This window comes from Macaca mulatta, chromosome 2 (assembly GCF_049350105.2).
Source record: "Macaca mulatta isolate MMU2019108-1 chromosome 2, T2T-MMU8v2.0, whole genome shotgun sequence".
In the NCBI taxonomy this organism is placed as follows: domain Eukaryota; kingdom Metazoa; phylum Chordata; class Mammalia; order Primates; family Cercopithecidae; genus Macaca; species Macaca mulatta.
Genome location: NC_133407.1, coordinates 149,157,504 through 149,178,985, shown reverse-complemented (window position 1 = coordinate 149,178,985; position 21,482 = coordinate 149,157,504). Strand labels below are relative to the sequence as shown.

General features: G+C 48.0%; 1 protein-coding gene across 14 annotated transcripts; it reads left to right on the top strand.

Moving 5' to 3' along the window:
* The first annotated feature begins 606 nt into the window (after positions 1–606).
* On the top strand, positions 607–21,031 carry SEC13 (SEC13 homolog, nuclear pore and COPII coat complex component). 14 transcript variants are annotated; one of them, XM_077990202.1, is made up of 10 exons: positions 607–669; positions 2,414–2,447; positions 3,460–3,504; positions 6,146–6,261; positions 8,849–9,000; positions 9,487–9,620; positions 16,254–16,387; positions 16,801–16,924; positions 17,785–17,931; positions 20,580–21,031. In XM_077990202.1, exons 2-10 carry the CDS (start codon positions 2,436–2,438, stop codon positions 20,691–20,693), a joined length of 978 nt encoding a protein of 325 aa, XP_077846328.1. In that variant the 5' UTR covers positions 607–669; positions 2,414–2,435; the 3' UTR covers positions 20,694–21,031.
* Positions 21,032–21,482: the final 451 nt, after the last annotated feature.

The following is a 21,482-nucleotide window of genomic DNA, read 5'->3' as shown; positions in this document are numbered from 1 at the left end:
AGATAGATAGATTTTTTTTTTTTTTTTAACAAGAGTCTCGCTCTGTCGCCCAGCCTGGAGTGCAACGGTGCAGTCATGGCTCACTGCAACCTCCGCCTCCCGGGTTCCAGCGATTCTCCTGCCTCAGCCTCCCGAGTAGCTGGGACTACAGGCGCGCGCCACCATGCCCGGCTAATTTTTGTATTTTTAGTAGAGACGGGATTTCACCATGTTGGTCAGGCTGGTCTCGAACTCCTGACCTCAGGTGATCCGCCCCCAGCTCGGCCTCCCAAAGTTCTAGGATTACAGGCATGAGCCACCGCGCCCGGCCGATAGTTATATTAATCTTTCCTTTCGTTTATGGATCTCAGGAAAAGGGCAGACTTGGTCGGGAGAGTAGACCCACCAGAGCTTCAGATTCCAAAGCCCCCCTGGTCAGGGTCACTGCGGCAACCAGAGCCTCAGCCCTCTGGTCTCGGCGTCACTGGAGGATAGGGGCTGGGCCTCGGGAAGGCGGGGCGCGCCCTTTGGAAGGCGCGGAACTGTTGTGAGAGCCGAGCGCGTTGCTGCCCGGAGGCTCCTACGCCACGGCCCGGCAGCTTGAGGGCCGGGCGCCGGAAGTGAGCTATTCGGAGGCGCCGCCGGGAGCTGCCACGTCCGAGACCCGGAGCAGCCACCGCCACAATCATGGTGAGTGTTGGGACTGAGGAGGCCGAGCAGGGTGAAGGCCACGGTCGCAGCCCTCACGGGTTCCTCGGCCGTGCTGAGTCCCAAATCCTAAGCTCCCCTCCACCCACCGCTTAGAGATCTGGGGAGCTCTGGCCCCGTCCTTGCGGACCATTCCGAGCGGAGTCCAGAGGTGAAGCCAAAGAACCTCCCTGACTCTGCGGGGCGCGCCGCTGCCGCGTCTCCTGCCAGCCTCCTTCCTTCTCTTCCAACAATTGAATACAAAACGAGAAACAGCAGAGGAGCTACTCTATACCGAGCCCTCAGCATTGTTCGTAATCTCAGCCTGCTAACATGCTTGTGAAGAAGGTGCCATTCTTCTCAACACTTTACAGATGAGGACACTTGAGGTTCGGAGACGTGGAGCCTCTTGCACAGCTGCTTAAGTGGTAGAGCCGAGATTTGAACCCTTCTAACCATTCCTTTCTGCCGCCTACTACATCCCCTAGCAGAGATGATTGGACAGTTGCTCGGGATAGGGCCCCCAGGTAGGATGGGCACCTCGGGAAACGTGAAGATGGCCTGAACGACCCTCCGAAGGCAGGGGCTCAGGGTTTTTTAAGTCTCTGTGGCATCTGCAGTGTACATTCACTCCACACTTACTCCTTGAGTGAATGAATGACTGAATGAGAACTAAAGAATGGAAGTATCCGGGCTGAGCCTGGCATATCTAGTACATGCATTCTTTTAGAAACATGGGTGTGCCTCAGCAGCAGGTTTGAGGGAACCTGCAGGAACCTAGAAATCAGAACACTGTGTTCTTGCTCTGCAGAGGGTTAGGTGTAAATCACTCACCTCTGGCTCTTCCACTGCAGGTTAGAGTTGAGGCTCTTATGCTCTGACATTGAGCTCATCCTAAATGAATTTTTAACTCATTATCTGATTTCAAAGAGGTGAATTATTTTGAGTACAGGTGTTAACAGGGACCAGATAACACCAGGTCCCTGGGAAGAAGTACTCTAAGAAGTTAGTTCTCTCTCTCTCCCCCCTCTCCCCCCACTACCCTCTCCCTCTCTCTCCCTCTCCCCCTCTCCCCCTTCCTGCCTCCTTCCTCCCTCCTTCCCTCCTTTTCTCTCCCCCTCCTTCTTTCCTCCCCCCCCCCTTCTCTCTCTCTGTCTCATTCAGAAGCATGGTTCATCAACCGTGACTGGTGGGTGAGAGTGGTTAGAATTAAATGTGGATTATTTCTAAGGTCCTTTGGTAACACGGCTGAAACTACTTCTCAGTAAACTTTCTTCCTGAACCTACTTATCCTCAGCTTTACAGAACTCAGTGTAACAACTGCTTTACATTTTAGACAGGCAGCCTGGTGGAGTGAAGTTTTGTGGATTGGGAGTTAGAAGGTTAGAGAATGGGGCTCTTTTCCCAGTTCTGCCTTTACCTAGCTCTGTGACTTTGGCAAGTGCTTTCTCTTCTCTGGGCTTTTTCAGTTCCTTAGTCTGTTGTAGGTCTCTGATTGACTCTGCCCTTGGTACCCTGCCCTCCCCGCCTTCCCGTGCACTTTGTAACCTATACAGCTTGGCACATGGAGGAAACTCCTTATTGTCCTTACTTGCCTTTGCAGACTTCGGGGACCTGTTTTTTAGAGAGTCTAGAATTTGATGAGAGAACCTGTGCTTACTTGGTGTGTACCTCTTGAACTGCTTTGCAGCCATCCTCTTCCAGTGTCTGCCTTTCTGAAAACACAAGTCAAACTTTATACCTACAGGGCTTGTGCTGGAAAAGATGAAATGGGGAAAATGGTAAGAAATGTCTGTTCCACAATGAAACTTCTTTTAAGTCCTCTTTTCTGTCCCAAGAATTTAAGAGAATAGTGGTTGAGCAAAGAAAAAAAAAACACCTTTTGTTCATTTACTTATTCATTCAGCAAATAGTCACTGAGTTCCTTCTATTTGCAAAGCACTGTGCTGGAAGATTTGAGGGGATTTGAAACTGCAGATGGCTCAGACTGTGGATCCAAGGAGCTCACCTTCTAGTGGGGAGAAGAAACAGCATAAAATGTTGTTTGTGGTCAGTGCTGAAGATGTGCAAGAGAGTCCAGCCATTTGAGGATCTGAGAATCAAGAAAGGTGATGGGTGGCCCTTTTTGAGCTGGACTTCAGAGAATGGAGAGGAGGGTGATGACCATGACACCATGTTCCAGCCCTACAAACTGTTCAATCCTGGATCCCACTAGGTGATGGACCAGGGAGCAGCCTCAGGAAAAACTAATCAAGTCTCCCAGTCTGAAGTAATGACTTTGTTAGGCATAAACTGCCTGGAACATCAGAGGCTCTGTCATCCAGGAAAGGAACACCAGCTGTAGCTCCCTTGTGGTCTCTCCTCACCCTTAAGAGTAGCCAGGACTGCTTGCCATTTCCCCACACACATCAGGCTCTCAGACCTCTTTGTCTCTCCTCATGTATTCCCTCTGCTTGGCTGCTTGGACTGGTATTTTCTCCTGTGCCACCTGCAAATTCCTACCCATCATCTAAGGCTCAATTCATGTCTACCACCCCACCCCTCAGGCTCCTATGGGACACTCAAACCACCATTACAGAATTTATCTTGCCACACTAGCATTATTCGCGAGCTTCTCAAGGGCAAAAGTTCCTCTTTGTGTATCTAGTTCCTGGCACAGTGCTTGGCAAAAAGAAGGTACTTAGAATGAATGCTTACTGAGTGAATGAATGAATGAACGAACGAATGCAGTCGTTCGTTGAGATGGTTGTATTCTGCCGTCAGTTAATTTACCAGCGATATCTTTGGTTCTAGGTGTCAGTAATTAACACTGTGGATACCTCCCATGAGGACATGATTGTAAGTATTAATATCACCCTCCTGGAGGGCTGTGGACATGGGCATTTTTGTGGGAGGGAAGCAATTTGGGTTTTTCATTACCCCTTTCTGTTGATCATTCATGGATCCAGGGTGGCTTTGCAGTGGTTGCCCATTAGCCTGTAATCTCGGGGTATGGTTAGGCTCCCCAGCAGTGCCCTCTGAGTCGTTAGGACTGGGCAGTCTGGTCACTCTCTGCTGGGAGGAACCTGGGAATAGTTTGTAGTTCTAGGCTGTCAGTGTTCCAGCCAACACAGTAACCTGCTCTCGGATGAAGGCTGAGTGGGTGCAGAGGTTTTACAATAGGCTTCCCACCTGTCTTCCTCCTGCTGTCACTTCTTAGCCCCACTGGAAAGGGGAGTGAAAAGAAGAGAGTATAGAAAGATGACTCAATACAGAGGCAGAAGGTGGCCACAGTGAAAGCCCCAGGCAGAGCCCAGTCAAACCACCAAGACAATAGGCCAAGCACAGCCCTTTGAACCAGAAGTCGTACTCAGGGCATTTCCTGAGAGGTAAACACAGGGCTCAGTATAAGATGACAGGGCTGTAGGAGAAGGTCCAGAGGTTAAAGTCTACAGCAGGAAAAACACAGACTCTCCTTCATTCAGGGCCAAGCAGCCTTTGAGCAAGACCCCGGACAGCTGACTCACAGTGATTCATGTCAGGGTTCTTGCCCTCACAACCTGTCCACCAACAGTTGCTTTTGGGTTTCTGAGAGGTTGTCTAGTCCCAGAGTTGTATATTTCTCTGGATTCAGTCATGAGTGGTCTAGCTGTGAGACCACGCCTCCTTGGAGATAGCATGGCATCATGGGCAGGAAGACCCAATCTGAGACTCCCTAGCCAATATCTTAACATTTCTGAGCCAGCCTCAATTTACTTATGGGAAAAATAGTAGATATGCTACCTACTTGTATGAGTTTGGTTTGAGAACTAGATGAGGCGAAGTAGTAATGATAAACATTTGCATGCTCACTGAGTATCAGGCCCCATGCTAAGTAGTTTTCTTTTCTTTTTTTTTTTTTTTTTTGGAAACAAGAGTTTCACTCTTGTTGCCCAGGCTGGCGTGCAGTGGCGCAGTCTCAGCTCACTGCAACCTCCGCCTCCCGGGTTCAAGAGCAATTCTCCTGCCTCAGACTCCGGAGTAGCTGGGATTATAGGCATGCGCCACCACGCCCAGCTAATTTTGTATTTTTAGTAGAGACAGGGTTTCTCCATGTTGGTCAGGCTGGTCTCAGCCTCCCAACCTCAGGTGATCCACCCACCTCAGCTTCCCAAAGTGCTGGGATTACAGGCGTGAGCCACCGCGCCCAGCTGTACTTTTCATTCAATATCTTGTTTAACTTCATAACATGTCTCAAGCACCCTTGATGCTATCATTAACCTTATTTAAAGATAAGGGAAGTAAGGCCCATAGGATGTTGGTAAATAATAAAGATAAGGAAACTGAAGCTCAAGGAGATGAAGTATTTTCAAAGTTTGCACAGCAAGTAAACTAAGGAGATAGGATTTAGATCTGGAAGGTACTGTGTCCTGCCTCCTTCCACTGAGAAGCATGAGAAGTGCTTCAGAAAAACCCCTGTACTGCCTGCCTTCCAAGAAACCCAAGGCCTGATACAGTGGAGGGAGTTCCCAAAGAAAAATCAGGTTGTGTTCCTCGTGTAGGGAGGTGAGAATTTCCATCTAAGGCAGACAGAATGAGTGCCTTTGAATGGGCATAATTGCCCTTGGTGGCCGTGGGAGTGCAGCTGATAGTCCTGAAACTCTCAGGGTGGGACAGCTGGAGAAAGTGACATCCATTGGAATAGGCAGGGCTAGCAAGCAGGAGAGACCAGGGTGTTCAGTGGGGCGGGAGGCATGGTGCCTCAGAGACCATCATCCCGTGGACAAGGATCTGCAGGCAGGGGCCAGGCCTAGTTCTGCATGCTCAGTCAGCATCAAGGAATTCGGTTCACAAGTGGTGAGAGCAGCGACACTTAAGGCATTGTGTTCCTTGGGTGGAAAGTCTGGGAAGCTCTGGGCACACCACTAGGGAAAAGGTCGAGCAGAAACCCCAAAACAAAGGTCCACAGAGGATCCAGGGCCAGGGCTGGAAGAAAGAGCCCAAATATCTGAATGGAACCCTGTGTGCAGGACAGAGCTGCATCACAGAGGACCTGACTGGGGACTCCAGGCAGTCAGAGGCCCACTCCTTTGGCCTGCTCCCATGCATTAGCATCAGGTGCTAGGGCTGAGCTGAACCCAGGGCTACTCCCCTTTAGCCCACGGAGCCTAAGAACAGAGTAGGGCCTGAGAGGATGGAGGAAGAAGAAGGCAGCTAGGCCAACTTTTTTTCTCCCATACCCACCCTGCGGAACAGGAATGGAAGGGCCCTTCCCTGAGGTTTGTAAAGGGTCTGTGACACCAGCTGGGTGTGGCTTGCTTTTCCCTTTCAGAGGGACACTGCCCGTTGGTGAAGTGAGAATGTCCACATGCTAGCTTCCTGCCTGAGGGTGATGATACTTTGAGATTAGATTGATTTCAGGGAGATTCTGGTCCGAACTAGACTCTGTGTGGTGACAGCCCTCACCCTACCTGCCCACCCACCCAGCCTGCAGGCTTCCCGAGCTGTCCTCCCTTTGCAGCACGACGCCCAGATGGACTACTACGGCACCCGCTTGGCAACCTGCTCATCAGACAGGTCCGTCAAAATCTTTGATGTGCGCAATGGAGGGCAGATCCTTATCGCCGACCTCAGGGGGTAAGTGCTGGCAAGCCCAGGGAAGGGCTCCAGGAATGGTGTGGGTTCTCAGGCCCTGCTTCAAGCGTAGTTGCAAAGCATGGGAGCCCAGATTCAGAGCAACCCCAAAGTGCATTTGGCAGAGAGGACGCTGGGATCCCAGCCAACCTGGCTGTCCTCAGCAGACGTCCCCAGGGATGATGCTGTTAAGGGCACAGGTGGATGCAGGTGTGAGTCTCAGCTCTGCCACTTTATATGTACCCATTAGAAGACCTTGGGCAAATGAGTCAGTTTCTGTCTCAGAGCCTTCATCTTGCTCATCCTCAAAACTGGGCCAGTGCTACCTCCTGTCCAGCTAGTGCATGCAAGGCCCTGACGCAGGGCCCAGCACACAGTAAGTCTTTAGTGCAAGCAGCTACTGCTACTTTTAAAAGTGGTAAACAGTACCATTTCATGCAAGTTTAGCCAGTATGACCTGAAGTGTCACAAAAGCATCGCCATAAGAATAAGGTAAGAATGCTATCATTTTATAAATGCCATTGTTCTGCCTGTTTGCCCGTGTCAGGTGTTCAGTGATGATTTACAAATGTTTGGCCTGCCCTGCTCCCTACTGAGATCTTGAGGAAGTTCTGGCTCATTTTTATGGCCACATCTCTACTGCTTTCCCTCAGCTTACTGCCTTTCATGTATTTGTGGGTTTTTCTGGGTGCCATGGATCTCCAGGGGTTCTGTGAGTAGAACTCAGGGGTTGATGAATTGGGACAGGAGAAAAAAAATGCATTTTCAGTGACTCTGATATTTAGCATTTCCTTCAATTACGGATGTAGGCTAGAAACTTCAGTAGTATTTGTAGTGCCTGTCACTTTGTCACCAGTAGAAGTCACAGATATTGTTATCACACATCACAGTTACTTAGCTACTTCAGAATATCACTTATGCTCATCACGACTTTGAAATTACAGTGGTTATTAGACCTGCCACTAGAGTTTGTTGCTTGAAGTGTTAACGAAGACGTACATGCATCACTATCTCATAAATTGCTTTATAATATTTTGATAACAGGCTGGGCGAGGTGGCTCACTCCTGTAATCCTAACACTTTGAGAGGCCGAGGTGGGAGGATGGCCTGAGCCCAGGAGTTTGAGGCTGCAGTGAGCCATGATGGTGCCACTGCACTGCAGCCTGGGTGACAGGGCAAAACCCTTCTCCCAAAAAAAAAAAAAGTGATTAGTGTATAATTTATAATTGAATTTTCTTTATAAGCCTAGTTCTGTGTGTTTTGTGCATTATTCTGATGAGGGTCCATAACCTTCCCCAGAATGCACAGGCAAGATTAAGAGCCATGACAGGTAGGTGCTCAGCACGTGTTTGTTAACTGAATTAAAAAGCAGTTTTTAAACTAAGTCAGTGTCCATTTGGGGAAGTGGGCCTAGAAGTTCCCCTCTGTCTGACTGTCAAATGATCAAGTGGCTGAGGAGCCAAATCGGGCTTCTCTATGCAGGAGCCCCTGGGCAGGCAGAGAGCTGCCGCAGTGCAGCTTGTTGGCCAAGGCAGTTATGTTTGCTGTGGCTCTGTCCTTTCTGCTGTTTTTCTTACATTCAAAGGATGTGAAATATTGGAGGGATAAAAAACATTCCCACCCCATTCTTTTTTGCCTTAGTAAAAACTGTGCTAGTTGTTGGAAGTTTGAGTCTATTCACAGTTTCATTAGCAGCACCTTTGTAGGGACTGGGAATGTTCTGTTGTCCCAGCCAGAGGGAGGAGGAGACTTGAGTGTGTGCAGCCCACAGTGAAGGAGTAAACCAGGAGCAGCACTAATAGCTAATGGGTATTGAGTGGCTTTTTTCTTTCCTTCTACCAAGCATTGTTCCAAACTTTATGAAAGAATTCTTATTGATTTCTCCATTTTCAGGTAAAGAGACAAAAATATCCTTGCCTAAAGTCAAGAGCTAGTGAATGGGGGAATGGGGCTGGTCTCCTAACCACTAACTCTACCACGCTACTCTACCTCTTGAGTGCTAAGGTGCAAACCCTTCCCTGGGCCAGAGAAATGGTCCCCATACAAAGCCTGGCACAGAGCATTTGCTCAGATAGTACCTGTGATCAGGTAAATGGATAAAGATCAGAAGAGAAGGGAAAGACATGCCTTTTGAACAAATTAAAAGAGTAGTGGAAAATATCAAAATGAAACTGATAATGCCTCCTCAGGAAGCTGACCGTCAGGAAGGATGAATAGCAAGTGAGTCTACAAATATTTCCTGAGCACTTGTGGCTGGAAACCCTGGACCAATTAATGACTATGCTGTAGACAGTACATATAGACAGTGCTGGCTGCAGTCTGGACAAGTGAGGTTCCTGCCTGGAAGGCTGACCCAGAGGCTCAACTCTCTCTCAAAGGCTCTGTGACCTTAGGTTGCTTAACCTCTTAGGACCTCAGGCTCCTCACTGTCCACTGAGCACCCCTTTTGAAATGGCATTGTGTAGCTCTCCCTTTGAAGTTCTTAAGCAGTTCTGCCCTGATACATTGTCTCAGGGAGCCATTTAGTTCTGTCCAAAGCAGTGCCTGCAGAAGCACTGTGGGTTCCTCTGGCCTGTCTCTCACTTTGCAGTCATGAGGGTCCTGTGTGGCAAGTGGCCTGGGCTCACCCCATGTATGGCAACATCCTGGCATCGTGCTCCTATGACCGGAAAGTCATTATCTGGAGAGAGGAAAATGGCACCTGGGAGAAGAGCCACGAGCACGCGGGACACGACTCCTCAGGTACACTGAGCATGGCAGCAGAGTGGGCGAGGGCACCACTGGGTAAAAAAGGAGGACTCTGTCCCGGCTGGAGCCCTGGCTCCCTGCCCCTCGTGGTGCCTCTTGTCTGTCCCTTGAGCTTTGGTTGGCTTTTCTGCTAGTCTGTCTGCAGCTGAGTAAGGCCCTAAGACCTAAAGCCAGTCCAAAACAAATAAGAAAAGACAAGTGAGTTTCTCTTCAGGATTATTCATTTTAAGGACTACCCTTCATTCTCAGATTGTTGTCCTACCCAGTTTTTCGTTAGATAGACTGTAGGTTATGAAATCATGGTATTAGTAGGTGATAGGGTTTTTTTCAGTGTCCTCAGTTGACCAAATTACAGCTTCCCCCTGGTGACTCCTACAGTTGTTTGTTGTGGAAATTTAGTAAAACAGTAAATCTGTGGAAGGCGGGACCTGGGGCCGCGGTCTCCCTGCTTTGCTCACTGCACTCTCCCTCTTCCTACAGTGAACTCGGTGTGCTGGGCCCCCCATGACTATGGCCTGATCCTGGCCTGTGGGAGCTCAGATGGGGCCATCTCCCTGCTGATGTACACCGGGGAAGGCCAATGGGAAGTAAAGAAGATCAACAACGCTCACACTGTGAGTCCCGCCCCTGCCTTTCCTGCAGTGAGAGTGCTTGCCTTGCCCTGTGTCCGCAGGCTCCCTATAAGGTGGCAGGGGAGGGTCCCTGCTGTGCAGTGGGCCGGGGAGGGGTCAGCTGACCAGACATGATTGCTGTAGAGCAGCTTTGGGCCTCTTTGCTCTGAAACCAGACCAGGCTGCACCAGCCTCATTCAGCCCAGGCAGGACTTGGCACTGCTTCCTTGTTGTCTGCTCCCAAGCAAGGGAGGGCTGGGCACCAGGAAGGTGCAGCAGCAGCCTGCTCACTGCCACCTTAGCTATGGCTGCGTCCAGGTGACATGCCCTGTAGTAGTCACTGGGACCCTGTAGAATGGAGTGGTGTTACTAACATTTTTAAAAAGTATGTGAGCTATGCATACATTTAAGAAATATTAATATAAACAAGGTCATTCTTTACCCAACTTTTGATGAATTAGTGAGCAACAGCGGTTGTGATGTTGGTGGTTCAATCAAGGAACAAGCGTTTGCAAAGCGAACATCAATGTCCTACCTCCTACCACCACACAGTTCAAAACCCAACAATAACTAGTGTGGGGGGCTCATATGACTAATGCCACATCATTTGCTGTCATGCATCTGTGTGATTATTGGATATTTTATGAGTTTTCTACAACAATTAGTATTTATTCTTTTTCTAATCTCATTCCAGTTGAGGGTCACAGGTGGCTGGAGCCTGTCCTGGCAGCTCAGGGCATGAGGCAGAAGCCAGCCCTGGACAGGATACCATTCCACCAGCGGAGCACTCGCACACGCCCCCACACAATGCAGGCGCACCAGCGAAGCGAACATGCACATCTTTAGGGTGTGAAAGGAAACCAGAGGACCAGGAGAGAGCCCACGCAGACACAGGGAACGCACAGACTCCACACAGGCAGGGCCCCCGCTGGGAGTTGTTTTTTTTTTTATCTTGTCAACATTATAATGAAATGAAATTGAGGATCAGTTGTACGTAGAATCAGACAATCTGTGGTCTTTTGTGGCTGGCTTCTCCTGCTTAGCATAATGAGTTCAAGTTTCATCCATATCATAACGTGTATCGGCACTCCATTCCTTTTTATGGCTGGATAATACTCCATGGTGAATATAGACATTTTGTTTATCCATTCATCACATGATTGATGTTCTTGGCCTTATGAACAATGCTGCTATGAACATTTGCAGATAAGTTTTTGCATGAACATATGTTTTTAATTCTCTTGGGTCTATACCTGTTGTGAAATTGCTGAGTCATGGTAATTCTGTTTAACTTTTTGAGGAACTGCTAAACTGTTTTGCAAAGTAACTGTACCCTTCTACATTCCCATCAGCAGTGTATGAGGGTTCTACTTTCTCCACATCCTCACTAACATATGTCTGTCATTTTGATTACAGCCGTCCTAGTGAATGTGAGGTGGTATCTTACTGTGATTTTTTGGGTTTGTTTTGTTTTGTTTTTTTGAGATGGAGTCTTGCTCTGTCACCCAGGCTGGAGTGCAGTGGCATGGTCTCAGCTCACTGCAAGCCCCGCCTCCCAGGTTCAAGCAGTTCTCACACCTCAGCCTCTTGAGCAGCTGGAACTACAGGCACACGCCACAACAGGAGACAGGCTTTCACCATGTTGCCCAGGTTGGTCTCAAACTCCTGGCCTCAAGTGATCCGCCTGCCTAAGTCTCCCAAAGTGCTGGGATTACAGGTGTGAGCCACCGCACCCAGCCCTTATTGTGATTTTTATTTGCATTTTGCTAATCAAAGATGATGGTAAGCATCTTTTGGGGGCTTATTGGCTATTTGTGTATCTTCGGAGAAATGACTGGGAGGGGTTTGCACTCTAACACCAAGTGAATGCAAGCGGCCCACAATAAGAAAGGCTGAAGGGGCGGGAAGAAATCTGAGCTCTGTGATCCTCCAGAGCAAGCCTCTGGGACAGGCCCCCTCAGGAAGAGGAACTGCTGGAAATGAAATCACAGTTGAGCTGGATAGGGACACAGGAAAGGAAGGATGAGATAGACCAACGTGGGGAAGAGAAACAAAGACAGGAACTCCTGAAAGCCATCTCCCACATTTTTTAACACTACACAGAAACGAGGGAGAGTTCTGAGCTTAGACTTTCCTGAGCCTTTCTTATCAGGAAAACTCATCTGACCTAAAAATAACAGAAAAGTCTTTGAAGTGAAATTGCATACAAAGGTTTTTTTTTGTTTTTTTGGTTTTTTTTTTTTTGAGACAGAGTCTCGCTCTGTCGCCCAGACTGGAGTGCAGTGGCCGGATCTCAGCTCACTGCAAGCTCCGCCTCCCGGGTTCCTGCTATTCTCCTGCCTCAGCCTCCCGAGTAGCTGGGACTACAGGCGCCGCCACCATGCCCGGCTAGTTTTATGTATTTTTTAGTAGAGACGGGGTTTCACCGTGTTAGCCAGGATGGTCTCGATCTCCTGACCTCGTGATCTGCCCGTCTCGGCCTCCCAAAGTGCTGGGATTACAGGCTTGAGCCACCGCGCCCGGCATCATACAAAGTTATTATATAAGAAACAAAAATACGCAAAATACCCTCCCTGTGGACAGTGAGAGTACGTTAGAAAGATACGCCCACATAACAGAGCCAAACTGTAACCCGCTATTTCAAATCAAGCCAGGTGACATTCTAACAATACAAAGCATGAGAGAATAGCATAAATCAACATTTTAAAAATCAGAAATAAGGCGACAGAACTCAGGAAAGAATTAGAAATAAAAATCATTTCAGAAGTAAAGACTAAGTTAGATGAAATGCAAGTGTCGATAAACACAGCAGATCCTGCCTGAAAAGGATAAACAGTGTGAAAAAGGAAACATTTCAAGAGCAAAAAAGTGAAGAGGTAAAAAGGTTTTGAGCAAAAGTAAAGACAGGCAGAAAGGTCAAACCTATGAATACCAGGAGTCCCTGGAAAGGAAAACAGAACAAATACCAAAAAGTAATCCAGAAAACTTTCTTAAAATTAAAAAACAAAGATTTGAAACTTGAGATTGAGAGATCATGCCCTACACTTAACAGTATCAGCCAGGTGCAGTGGCTCAGCCTGTAATCCCAGCACTTTGGGAGGCTGAGGCAGGCGGATCACCTGAGGTCAGGAGTTCAAAACCAGCCTGACCAACATGGCGAAACCCCGTCTCTACTAAAAATAACAAAAATTAGCCGGACGTGGTGGCGCACACCTGTAATCCCAGCTACTCGGAAGGCTGAGGCAAGAGAATTGCTTGAACCTGGGAGGCAGAGGTCGCAGTGAGCCGAGATCACACCATTACACTTCAACCTGGGCAACAGAGCAAGACTCTGTCTCAAAAAAAAAAAAAAACAAGGCCAGGCGAGCTGGTTCAGCCTGTAATCCTAGCACTTTGGGAGATCGAGGTGGGAGGATTATTTGAGGCCAGGAGTTCAAGACCAACATGGCCAACATAGTGAGACCCTGTCTCTTAAAAAAAAAAAAACCCAGCATCACCAACTAAAAGATGTAATTCTAGTAAAATTATTAGACTTTAAATTTTGAGGGGTTCTAGAGAAAAGGAACCTTGTGACTTAAAGAGAAAAGACAATTAGGTTATTGTCAGACTTTTCAATAGTAAGGATTGGTGCAGAAGAAAAAAGAATAACATGTTTAAAATACTCAAGGAAAGAAAGTATGGGCCAGGGATTTATAACCAGGAAAATTGACTTTCAAGTGCACACAAAGACTTATACACAAAAGTTTATAGCAGCTTTACTAGCCAAAAACTGCAAGCAGTCCACATGTCCATCAACAGGTAAATGATAAGTTGTGATATATCCATACTTTGGAAATACTGCCAGCATTAAAAAGAAATGACTTAACACAATAAGAAGATGAATACATTTCAAAATAATTATGCTGAGTGAAAAAAAAAGAAAAAAAAGGACACACTGTGATTCCACTGCTGTAATATCTAGGAAGTGCAGCTGAGCAGGCCCGTGGTCACCAAGATTGGGGACTGCAAGATGGGGAGATGGATTACCAGGGGATCGAGGAAACTTTCTGGAATGATGGGCATGTTCCTTATCTTGATTGAGGTGATGTGATGATCCTACAGGGTATATTTTTGTCAAAATTCACCAAATCATGCACTTGATATGCAGTTTATGTCAATTATACCATATCAAAGCTGTTTTTAAAATTAGCTTTCAAGTGTAAAGAATATGAACTATTATCAATATGCAAGAATTCAGGGAATATTTGGGAGGCGGAGCTTGCAGCAAGCCGAGATCGCGCCACTGCACTCCAGCCTGGGCCACAGAGCGAGACTCTGTCTCAAAAAAAAAAAAAAAAATTCAGGGACTACTGTTTCTAGGAGCCCTTCCTGCGGAATCTACTAGAGGATACATGTCACACAACAAAAATGACTACAAAGACTTCAGCATAAATATATAGAACTAAGATGAAATGAGGGTTAAAAGGCTGGGCCCACGGCGGACACGGTGGCTCACACCTGTAATCCCAGCACTTTGGGAGGCTGAGGCAGGCAGATCACCTGAGGTCAGGAGTTCAAGACCAGCCTGACCAACATGGCAAAACCCCATGATGTGGTTTGTCTGTGTCCCCACCCAGATCTCATCTTGAATGCCCACGTGTTACAGGGGGTACCTGGTGGGAGGTGGTTGAGTCATAGGAGGAGGTCTTTCCCATGCTGTTCTGTTCTCTTGATAGTGAATAAGTCTCACAAGATCTGGTTCTATGAGGAGGAGTTCGCCTGCACAGGCTCTCTCCCTTTTTGCTGCCATCCATGTGAAATGTGACTTGCTCCTCCTTGCCTTCTGCCATGATTGTGAGGCCTCCCCAGCTATGTGGAACTGTGAGTCCATTAAACCTCTCTTTTTTTGGTAAACTACCCAGTGTCAGGTATGTCTTTATCAGCGGCCTGAAAATGGACTAATACACCCCATCTCTACTAAAAATACAAAAATTAGCCAGGCGTGGTGGCACACACCTACAATCCCAGCTACATGGGAGGCTGAGGCAGGAGAATCACTTGAACCTGGGAGGTGGAGGTTGCAGTTAGCCAAGATCGCGCCTCTGCACTCCATCCTGGGTAACAGAGCCAGGCTCCGTCTCAAAAAAAACAAAAAAAAAAAGGCAGTGGCTCACACCTATAATCCCAGTAATTTGGGAGTCCAAGGTGGGAGGATCGCTTGAGCCTAGGAAGTTTGAGGCTGCAGTGAACCATGATCATACCAACCTGCCCTTCAGCCTGGGTGACAGTGAGACCCTGTCTCAATAAAAAAAAAAAAAGTTTTTGTTAATAATAAATAAAGAGGAGAATCAGTCATCTTTGGAAAGTGACAGAACCAGTTCAGAAAGAATCAAGCGTTTATCCAGGCTTTCCTTTCTGACCTTGTATTAGTCTGTTTTCACGCTGCTGGCAAAGACATACCTGAGACTGGGCAATTTCCAAAGGAAAGAGGATGGAGAACTCAGTTCCACGTGGCTGGGGAAGCCTTACAATCATGGCAGAAGGCAAGGAGGAGCAAGTCACATCTTACATGGATAGCAGCAGGCAAAAAAGAGAGCTTGTGCAGAAAAACTCCCATTTTTAAAATCATCAGATCTAATGAGACTTATTCACTATCACGAGAACAGCATGGGAAAGACTTCCCCCCGTGATTCAGTTACCTCCTACTGGGTCCCTCCCACAACATGTGGGAATTCAAGATGAGATTTGAGTAGGGACACAGCCAAACCGTATCAGACCTCTACCCCGGGTAACCAAATAGTTAATGAGAAGTACCCCTATCTGGAGCATTCCATGGAATAAATGACAAAGAAAGGATAGAATTAGAGTATCACCATTTTGCAAGACCCAGTGAATTCAGAGAAGCCTGAGTTATTGACAGCTGTTAATATAAGAGACAATCTAACGTGCCTCCTGATGAGAGAACACACCAGCTGTAGTCTTGGCCAAAGGGATCACACCTGAGTCTCTCCAGTCTTGGCTCCAGCTGACAGTTTTCAGGAATTCAGAGGAACATATTGAACTGCATATAAAGCAACAAAACCCAGACCGAGAAACTAGACTCTCTTCAGAAAAATTGTAAGGAAAAAAATCAGAGGAGGAATCTGCAAAGTAGGAGATGTAAAAAAAAAAAATCCAAAAAAATGTTTAATGGATAAGACTGTAGTGTCAAGGGATGCACATTTGGGCGATAAAAGGGGGGAAACTGGGTTAGAAGTCAGGGCAGTGGTTACTTGTAGAGGGAGCTGTGATTAGGAAGGGCATAATGACAGGGCTTTTCAGGCAGGTGGCAGAATTTTTGTTGATCCATTTATAATAAAAGATTTTTCTTAAAAAAGCTCCAATGTACTGTTCTTTCATGTGTTTAAAAAATGTCCTGTTTCTTAAATTTGTGGGAGTTCTTAATTTCTACTTTTAGTGCACACTGCAGAGAAATGCACACACTGTTGGGATCCTTGAGGGAGAATTCTGAGCAGTGGACCACATGATGAGTGCTTCATGTCAGCCTTCACACACAGTCCAGTCCTGAGAAGCGGAGGAGAGAGGGACAGCAGGCTTGGGTCTGCGAAAGCAGTGTTCTCTTGCAAGGCAGAGTCACCATGTGTTCCATCTTTACAGATTGGCTGCAATGCCGTCAGCTGGGCCCCTGCTGTTGTACCTGGAAGCCTCATAGACCAGCCTTCGGGACAGAAACCCAATTACATCAAGAGGTTTGCATCAGGTGGCTGTGACAACCTCATCAAGCTGTGGAAGTAAGTAGGGAAATGTGACTTTCTATTTAAGGGGACATTTCTGCCCTTTACCCTACTCACCATGACTCAGCCACACTCACAAGAAACAAAGTCACCTTTCTTTCTCCCTCCTGCCAGTAAAATACTGTTTTCAATCTGTCGAAGGACATCCTTGAAAAACAACACAACACCTGTTCACCTAATTCCCAACTGTTGGAGCTGACTCTCTGGCTGTGGAAGCAGAGCATTTCCTGGAGGGTTTTTTTTATGGCTGGGGTGAAGGGAATAAAATGCCACAAACTCCATGAATGAAAGAAGAAAGATGGAATCGCTTCTCCACCCCAGGCAGATCCTGTTGGGTAGGGGAGGAGTTGAGGTGTGGGAAAGGCCCCCAGGTGGCTCCCTGCTGATTCTCTTTCTGTCCCCGCTGTTAGGGAGGAGGAGGATGGCCAGTGGAAGGAGGAGCAGAAGCTAGAAGCGCACAGTGACTGGGTTCGAGATGTGGCCTGGGCCCCCTCCATCGGCCTGCCCACCAGCACCATCGCCAGCTGCTCCCAGGTCAGCCCAGGGCCATGAGAGCATCTCTTGTCATGTAGTCTCGAGTCAGGCCCATCAGCTCTTAGTCTCCTTAGCGGAAAGTCCTCTGTGAAGGTAAAGGGAGAGCAACAGGCACCTTTGGCCCAGAGCACAGGGAGTCAGGTCATCGTGTGGGGAACTCTGGGTCAGAAGCCACAAGTGGTCTGCCTCCACTGAGATGAGAGAGCTACAACAGAACCAGCACCAAGCAGGAGGTGGATTCGGGATGAATTTTCCCTCCCGCCCGTTGTGACACTAGGGAGCCAAGGTGCCCAGGTGCAGTTCCGAGTGTTCCCAAGCAACGATGGGGCGGGATGGGAAGGGATGGGAATTCTAGGCTCAGCTACCGAGCCACCCTTCCCAGACAGCAAGGACCACCAAGGGCGAGCCTTTAGTTATATGCCACCACCCTAGAGGGAGCCAGCCAGGCCTTTCACATCATAGGAACCTGTTTGGTTTGGTTCTAAATTTGAGATTTTTGTGCCTTTTCACTTGTGCCTTCTCATTCTCGGAGCTTGGTTTTTGGAGAGCTCTGCCCATTCAGTTGAGAAGGTATAGATAGCCAGTGGAGGTGACTTAGCAGGCATCAGGAAAACCCCAGAGAAAATCTGAGTTAGCAACGCAGAGTCCACCTCCGAAACCTGGATGAGAAAAGGAATCCAGGACACTCTTGACCAGTGTGAAGAGACAGAAGCAAAGCTGTGGATGCCCCAGAGGTCCTTGGCTCCCCTTTGAATCCCCCACCCTGTGCCTGCAGAGAGGTGCTGCGTGGCTCTAGATGGGGAGGACATCACAAACACAGCCTCGCCCCCATCTCCTGACTCTATCCTGTTTCTTCCTAGGACGGTCGTGTGTTCATTTGGACCTGTGATGATGCCTCAGGCAATACGTGGTCCCCTAAATTGTTGCACAAGTTCAATGATGTGGTGTGGCATGTGAGCTGGTCCATCACAGCCAACATCCTGGCTGTCTCCGGTGGAGACAATAAGGTACATACCCATTCCCCACGGCTTGGTGGACATGGCCTGTTGGTCTTCACCCCGCCCACTAGAGAGCGCACTTGACATTCCCACCTGACTGCAGGCTGGGAAGGAGCCTCAGCCAGGGCTGTGTGCTGAGTGTGCCTCTTAGTTACATCATTAATGTCACAGCCCCCAAGGTAGTATTAGTATGTCCCCCTTTCACAGATGAGGAAAGAAGCTGACAGAGGCGATTTGACTTGCATGGGGGTCCCAAAACTATGAGGTGGCAGGGCCAGTCAGGCTCATCACCCTGCTAACCATTTGGTCACCTCATGGCGATGTTCAATTAGCTGTGCCAAAAAAGTAAGTGTATGAGAACCCATAAACAAAAGCGAGAAGATTGGGGACTTTTTTTTGTCCCTAACACTTAAAAGGCTTTTTAAAAATCTGTAGAGTTTATGAATACTTGTTATGCTGGTAAGAGTCAGGTACACAGTGGGTGCATTGAAAGAGTTTGCATTTTGCAGCTAAAAAGAGTTCTGGAGACCAGCTGCACAGGGATACAAATGTACTTCACACAACTGGACTGTGCAGTTAAAAATGGCCAAGATCATTTTATGTTACGTGTATTTTACAATTAGAAGGAAAAATTACTCGCAGAAAGGAAGCAGTAACAAGCCACGGCCATCTGCCCAGCTGAATTCCCCTGTAAGACAGAGGATCCCTAACTCCACAGGGTCAGTTCCACATGGAGTGGCTGTGCTGCGTTTTCAGGCACATCTGCTCTGCGTCTGAAGTGCGAGTTGGTCTGGATCCTGCCAGCCCTTGCTGCTTCTCTCCCTTGCCTGTGTTGGTCTTTTACTGTTTCCCAGTGGCCACTTTGGCTCCATGTCTTACCTTTCATTTGTGTAGCTCACAGCACAACCAACACAGGCAAGGCAGAGAAGCAGCTGATCTCCAGAACTCTTTTCAACTGCAAAATTGAAACTCCGTACCCATTAAATAACTCCCTTCCCCATTGCCCACCCCCCAGCGCTGGCAGCCACCCTTCTCCTTTCTGTCTATGTGAATGTGACTGCTCTAGGGAACTACCTAAGTGGAATCATACAGTATTTGTCCTTTTGCAACTGGGTTATGTCACTTAGCAGTATGCCCTTAAGGTGCCTCCATGCTGTATGTAGCACGTGTCAGAATTCCTTCCTTTGTAAAGCTAAGTAGTGTTGCATTGTATGGACAGCCTACACCCCATTTCTACACTCATTCCTCCACCAGCGGGCACCTGGGCTGCTGCCACCTCATAGCTATTGCGAATAGTGCAGCTGTGAACATGGGCATGCAGATCTGAGAGCCTCTGCAGGCAGCTTTTCTGACCGAGGGTCCCTTTCATCTACAGTGGTCCCAGAAAGATCTAGCAGGCCCCCTCTCAAAGCCATATTTCTAGTGAGTGCCAGTCAGGACTAGAACCCAGGTTTGATGGCACTCAGGACAGACCAAGGGACCAGATTGCCTCAAGCAGGCCCACAGTGATTTCTACAAGGCTGTAAGCAAGTGCCTGACTGTACATGCAATGTGTTGGGGTCCCCGTCACTATGCATTTAGGCTTCTTGCTCTTTCCTTCTTTATAAGCCTATTTCCTTTTGCTGTCTCCATAGCACCCTTAGTTAAAGGACTTAGTGTTTTCAATCCGAGAGTTTTCTGCAGTGTGTTGAGTGAATAAAGTGTGTCCCTAAAGCAAGAGTTCTTAAAATCAAAATCATTATTTTCATTTTTAATGAAACTAATATATGTACATAGCTTTAGATTGTTTTTGTTTTTTGTTTTGTTTTGAGATCGCGTCTCACTCTGTCGTCCAGGCTGGAGTGTACTGGCAGTCTTGGCTCATTGCAACCTCCGTCTCCTGGGTTCAAGCGATTCTCCTGCCTCAGCCTCCCCACTGGGAGATTATAGGTGCCTGCCACCAAGCCCGGCTAGTTCTTTTGTGTGTATTTTTAGTAGAGACGGGGTTTCACCTTGTTGGCCAGGCTGGTCTCGAACTCCTGGCCTCAGGTGATCCACCCATCTCAGCCTCCCAAACTGCTGGGAGCCACCACACCTGGCCTAGATTGATTTTTTTTAATGCAGCCTCCTAATTTTCACTCTCCAGGGGCAAATCTTTTCAGCTCTTAGCTATTTCTTACACAGTTTACTTCAGTGTAGAAACATACTAATGTTACCTTCCTCTACCACAGTAGCTTTCAAACTGCAGCGTTGTTACACCTGTTAAAACAGATTGCCAGCCCCACCCCGAGAGCTTCTTAATCAGTTGTTCCAGGCCCCAAGAATCTACAGTTGTAGCAAGTTCCCAGGTGACCGATGCTCTGGTCTGGGGACCACACTTCACAAACCCTGCTCCCTGCCACCCCATATCCTGTTACCGTAGCTCTGTCACAGTTTGGTGAAAACAGTATCCTGTGTTGACATCATCATCCACAGCTGCTATTATTGTTACTCCTTTTTTTCTGTGAGTTTTTATTCCTGGACTCTCATTTTGGTGGGATTTCAGTGGAGGAGGGACATGCTCTGTTCATCCACAAGCCTCTGGGCAGTGGTTCTTGATGGGGATGAGGCTCATATTTAGGGGACAGCGGAGGGAAGGCCTCAGACCCATGATAATCTGCTTGTGCACTGACTTGCAGGTGACCCTGTGGAAGGAGTCGGTTGACGGGCAGTGGGTGTGCATCAGTGATGTCAACAAGGGCCAGGGCTCCGTGTCAGCGTCAGTCACAGAGGGCCAGCAGAACGAGCAGTGACAAGACAGGTGGGGCCTGGCTCCCTACCCGCCAGCGCCAGGACTGCCCCTTCCTGGGCCAACTGACCAAACAACTGGGAAGAGCCCCCAACTCCAACAGGATTGTTTTCCCAGGAGGAGTTACAGATGCAGCCACAGATTGATCATCTGCCTTAATTATCGGAGATGCTTTGTAATCTGCTGTCCAGCTGAAAGCGCTCATGTTATGAGGAAGAAACTGCAAATGAAGTTCAAATCTATTTTAAACTATTTTGGGCCATTTTTATGTACCTTTGGGTTCAGGCATTATTTGGGGGGTTTTGTTTCCAAAGTAACTAAATAAAGTCATATTGCTTATAATTCCCGCTGCGTTATCCTAACCACCTCCCACCCCACCCCGCCAGCTCAGTTTGACTCTTGTCGGTCCACGCACTAGAACAACGTTCACAAAGGCCATGGCTGTGATGGCCTGGCTCAACCCCACCCACAAAGGTGGCTTGTCACTGCATGAGCATCTCTTTGATTCAGTTTATACTGAAAGCACCATACAGAGCACTGGACTCAGCCTTTGGTGACAAGGACTGTAGCCCTGGCTCTGCTGCTCAACCTCTCCGTACACATCCTTTTCTGCAGAATGGGACTAATACAGTCTGCCCTACAGGATGGCTGCAGGACTCAAATGAGCTAGCGCATCTGGTGACCCACAAAATGCCATGCAGATGCAAGGTGATATTAACCAGACACCAATAGCTATGAGGCTGGCCCAGAAAGTGGGCACAATTCATTCAGTTTATTGACGCTGTCAGGGAAA

What these genes read in the sequence shown, in the direction of transcription:
- SEC13 (XM_015130224.3), top strand. Translation starts at nt 2,307, where the DNA reads ATGAGAGAACCTGTGCTTACTTGGTGTGTACCTCTTGAACTGCTTTGC. An exon ending in CTTATCGCCGACCTCAGGGG is followed by an intron (nt 6,262 to 8,848) that starts GTAAGTGCTGGC and finishes CTCACTTTGCAG; the next exon opens with TCATGAGGGTCCTGTGTGGC. An exon ending in CCATCGCCAGCTGCTCCCAG is followed by an intron (nt 16,925 to 17,784) that starts GTCAGCCCAGGG and finishes GTTTCTTCCTAG; the next exon opens with GACGGTCGTGTGTTCATTTG.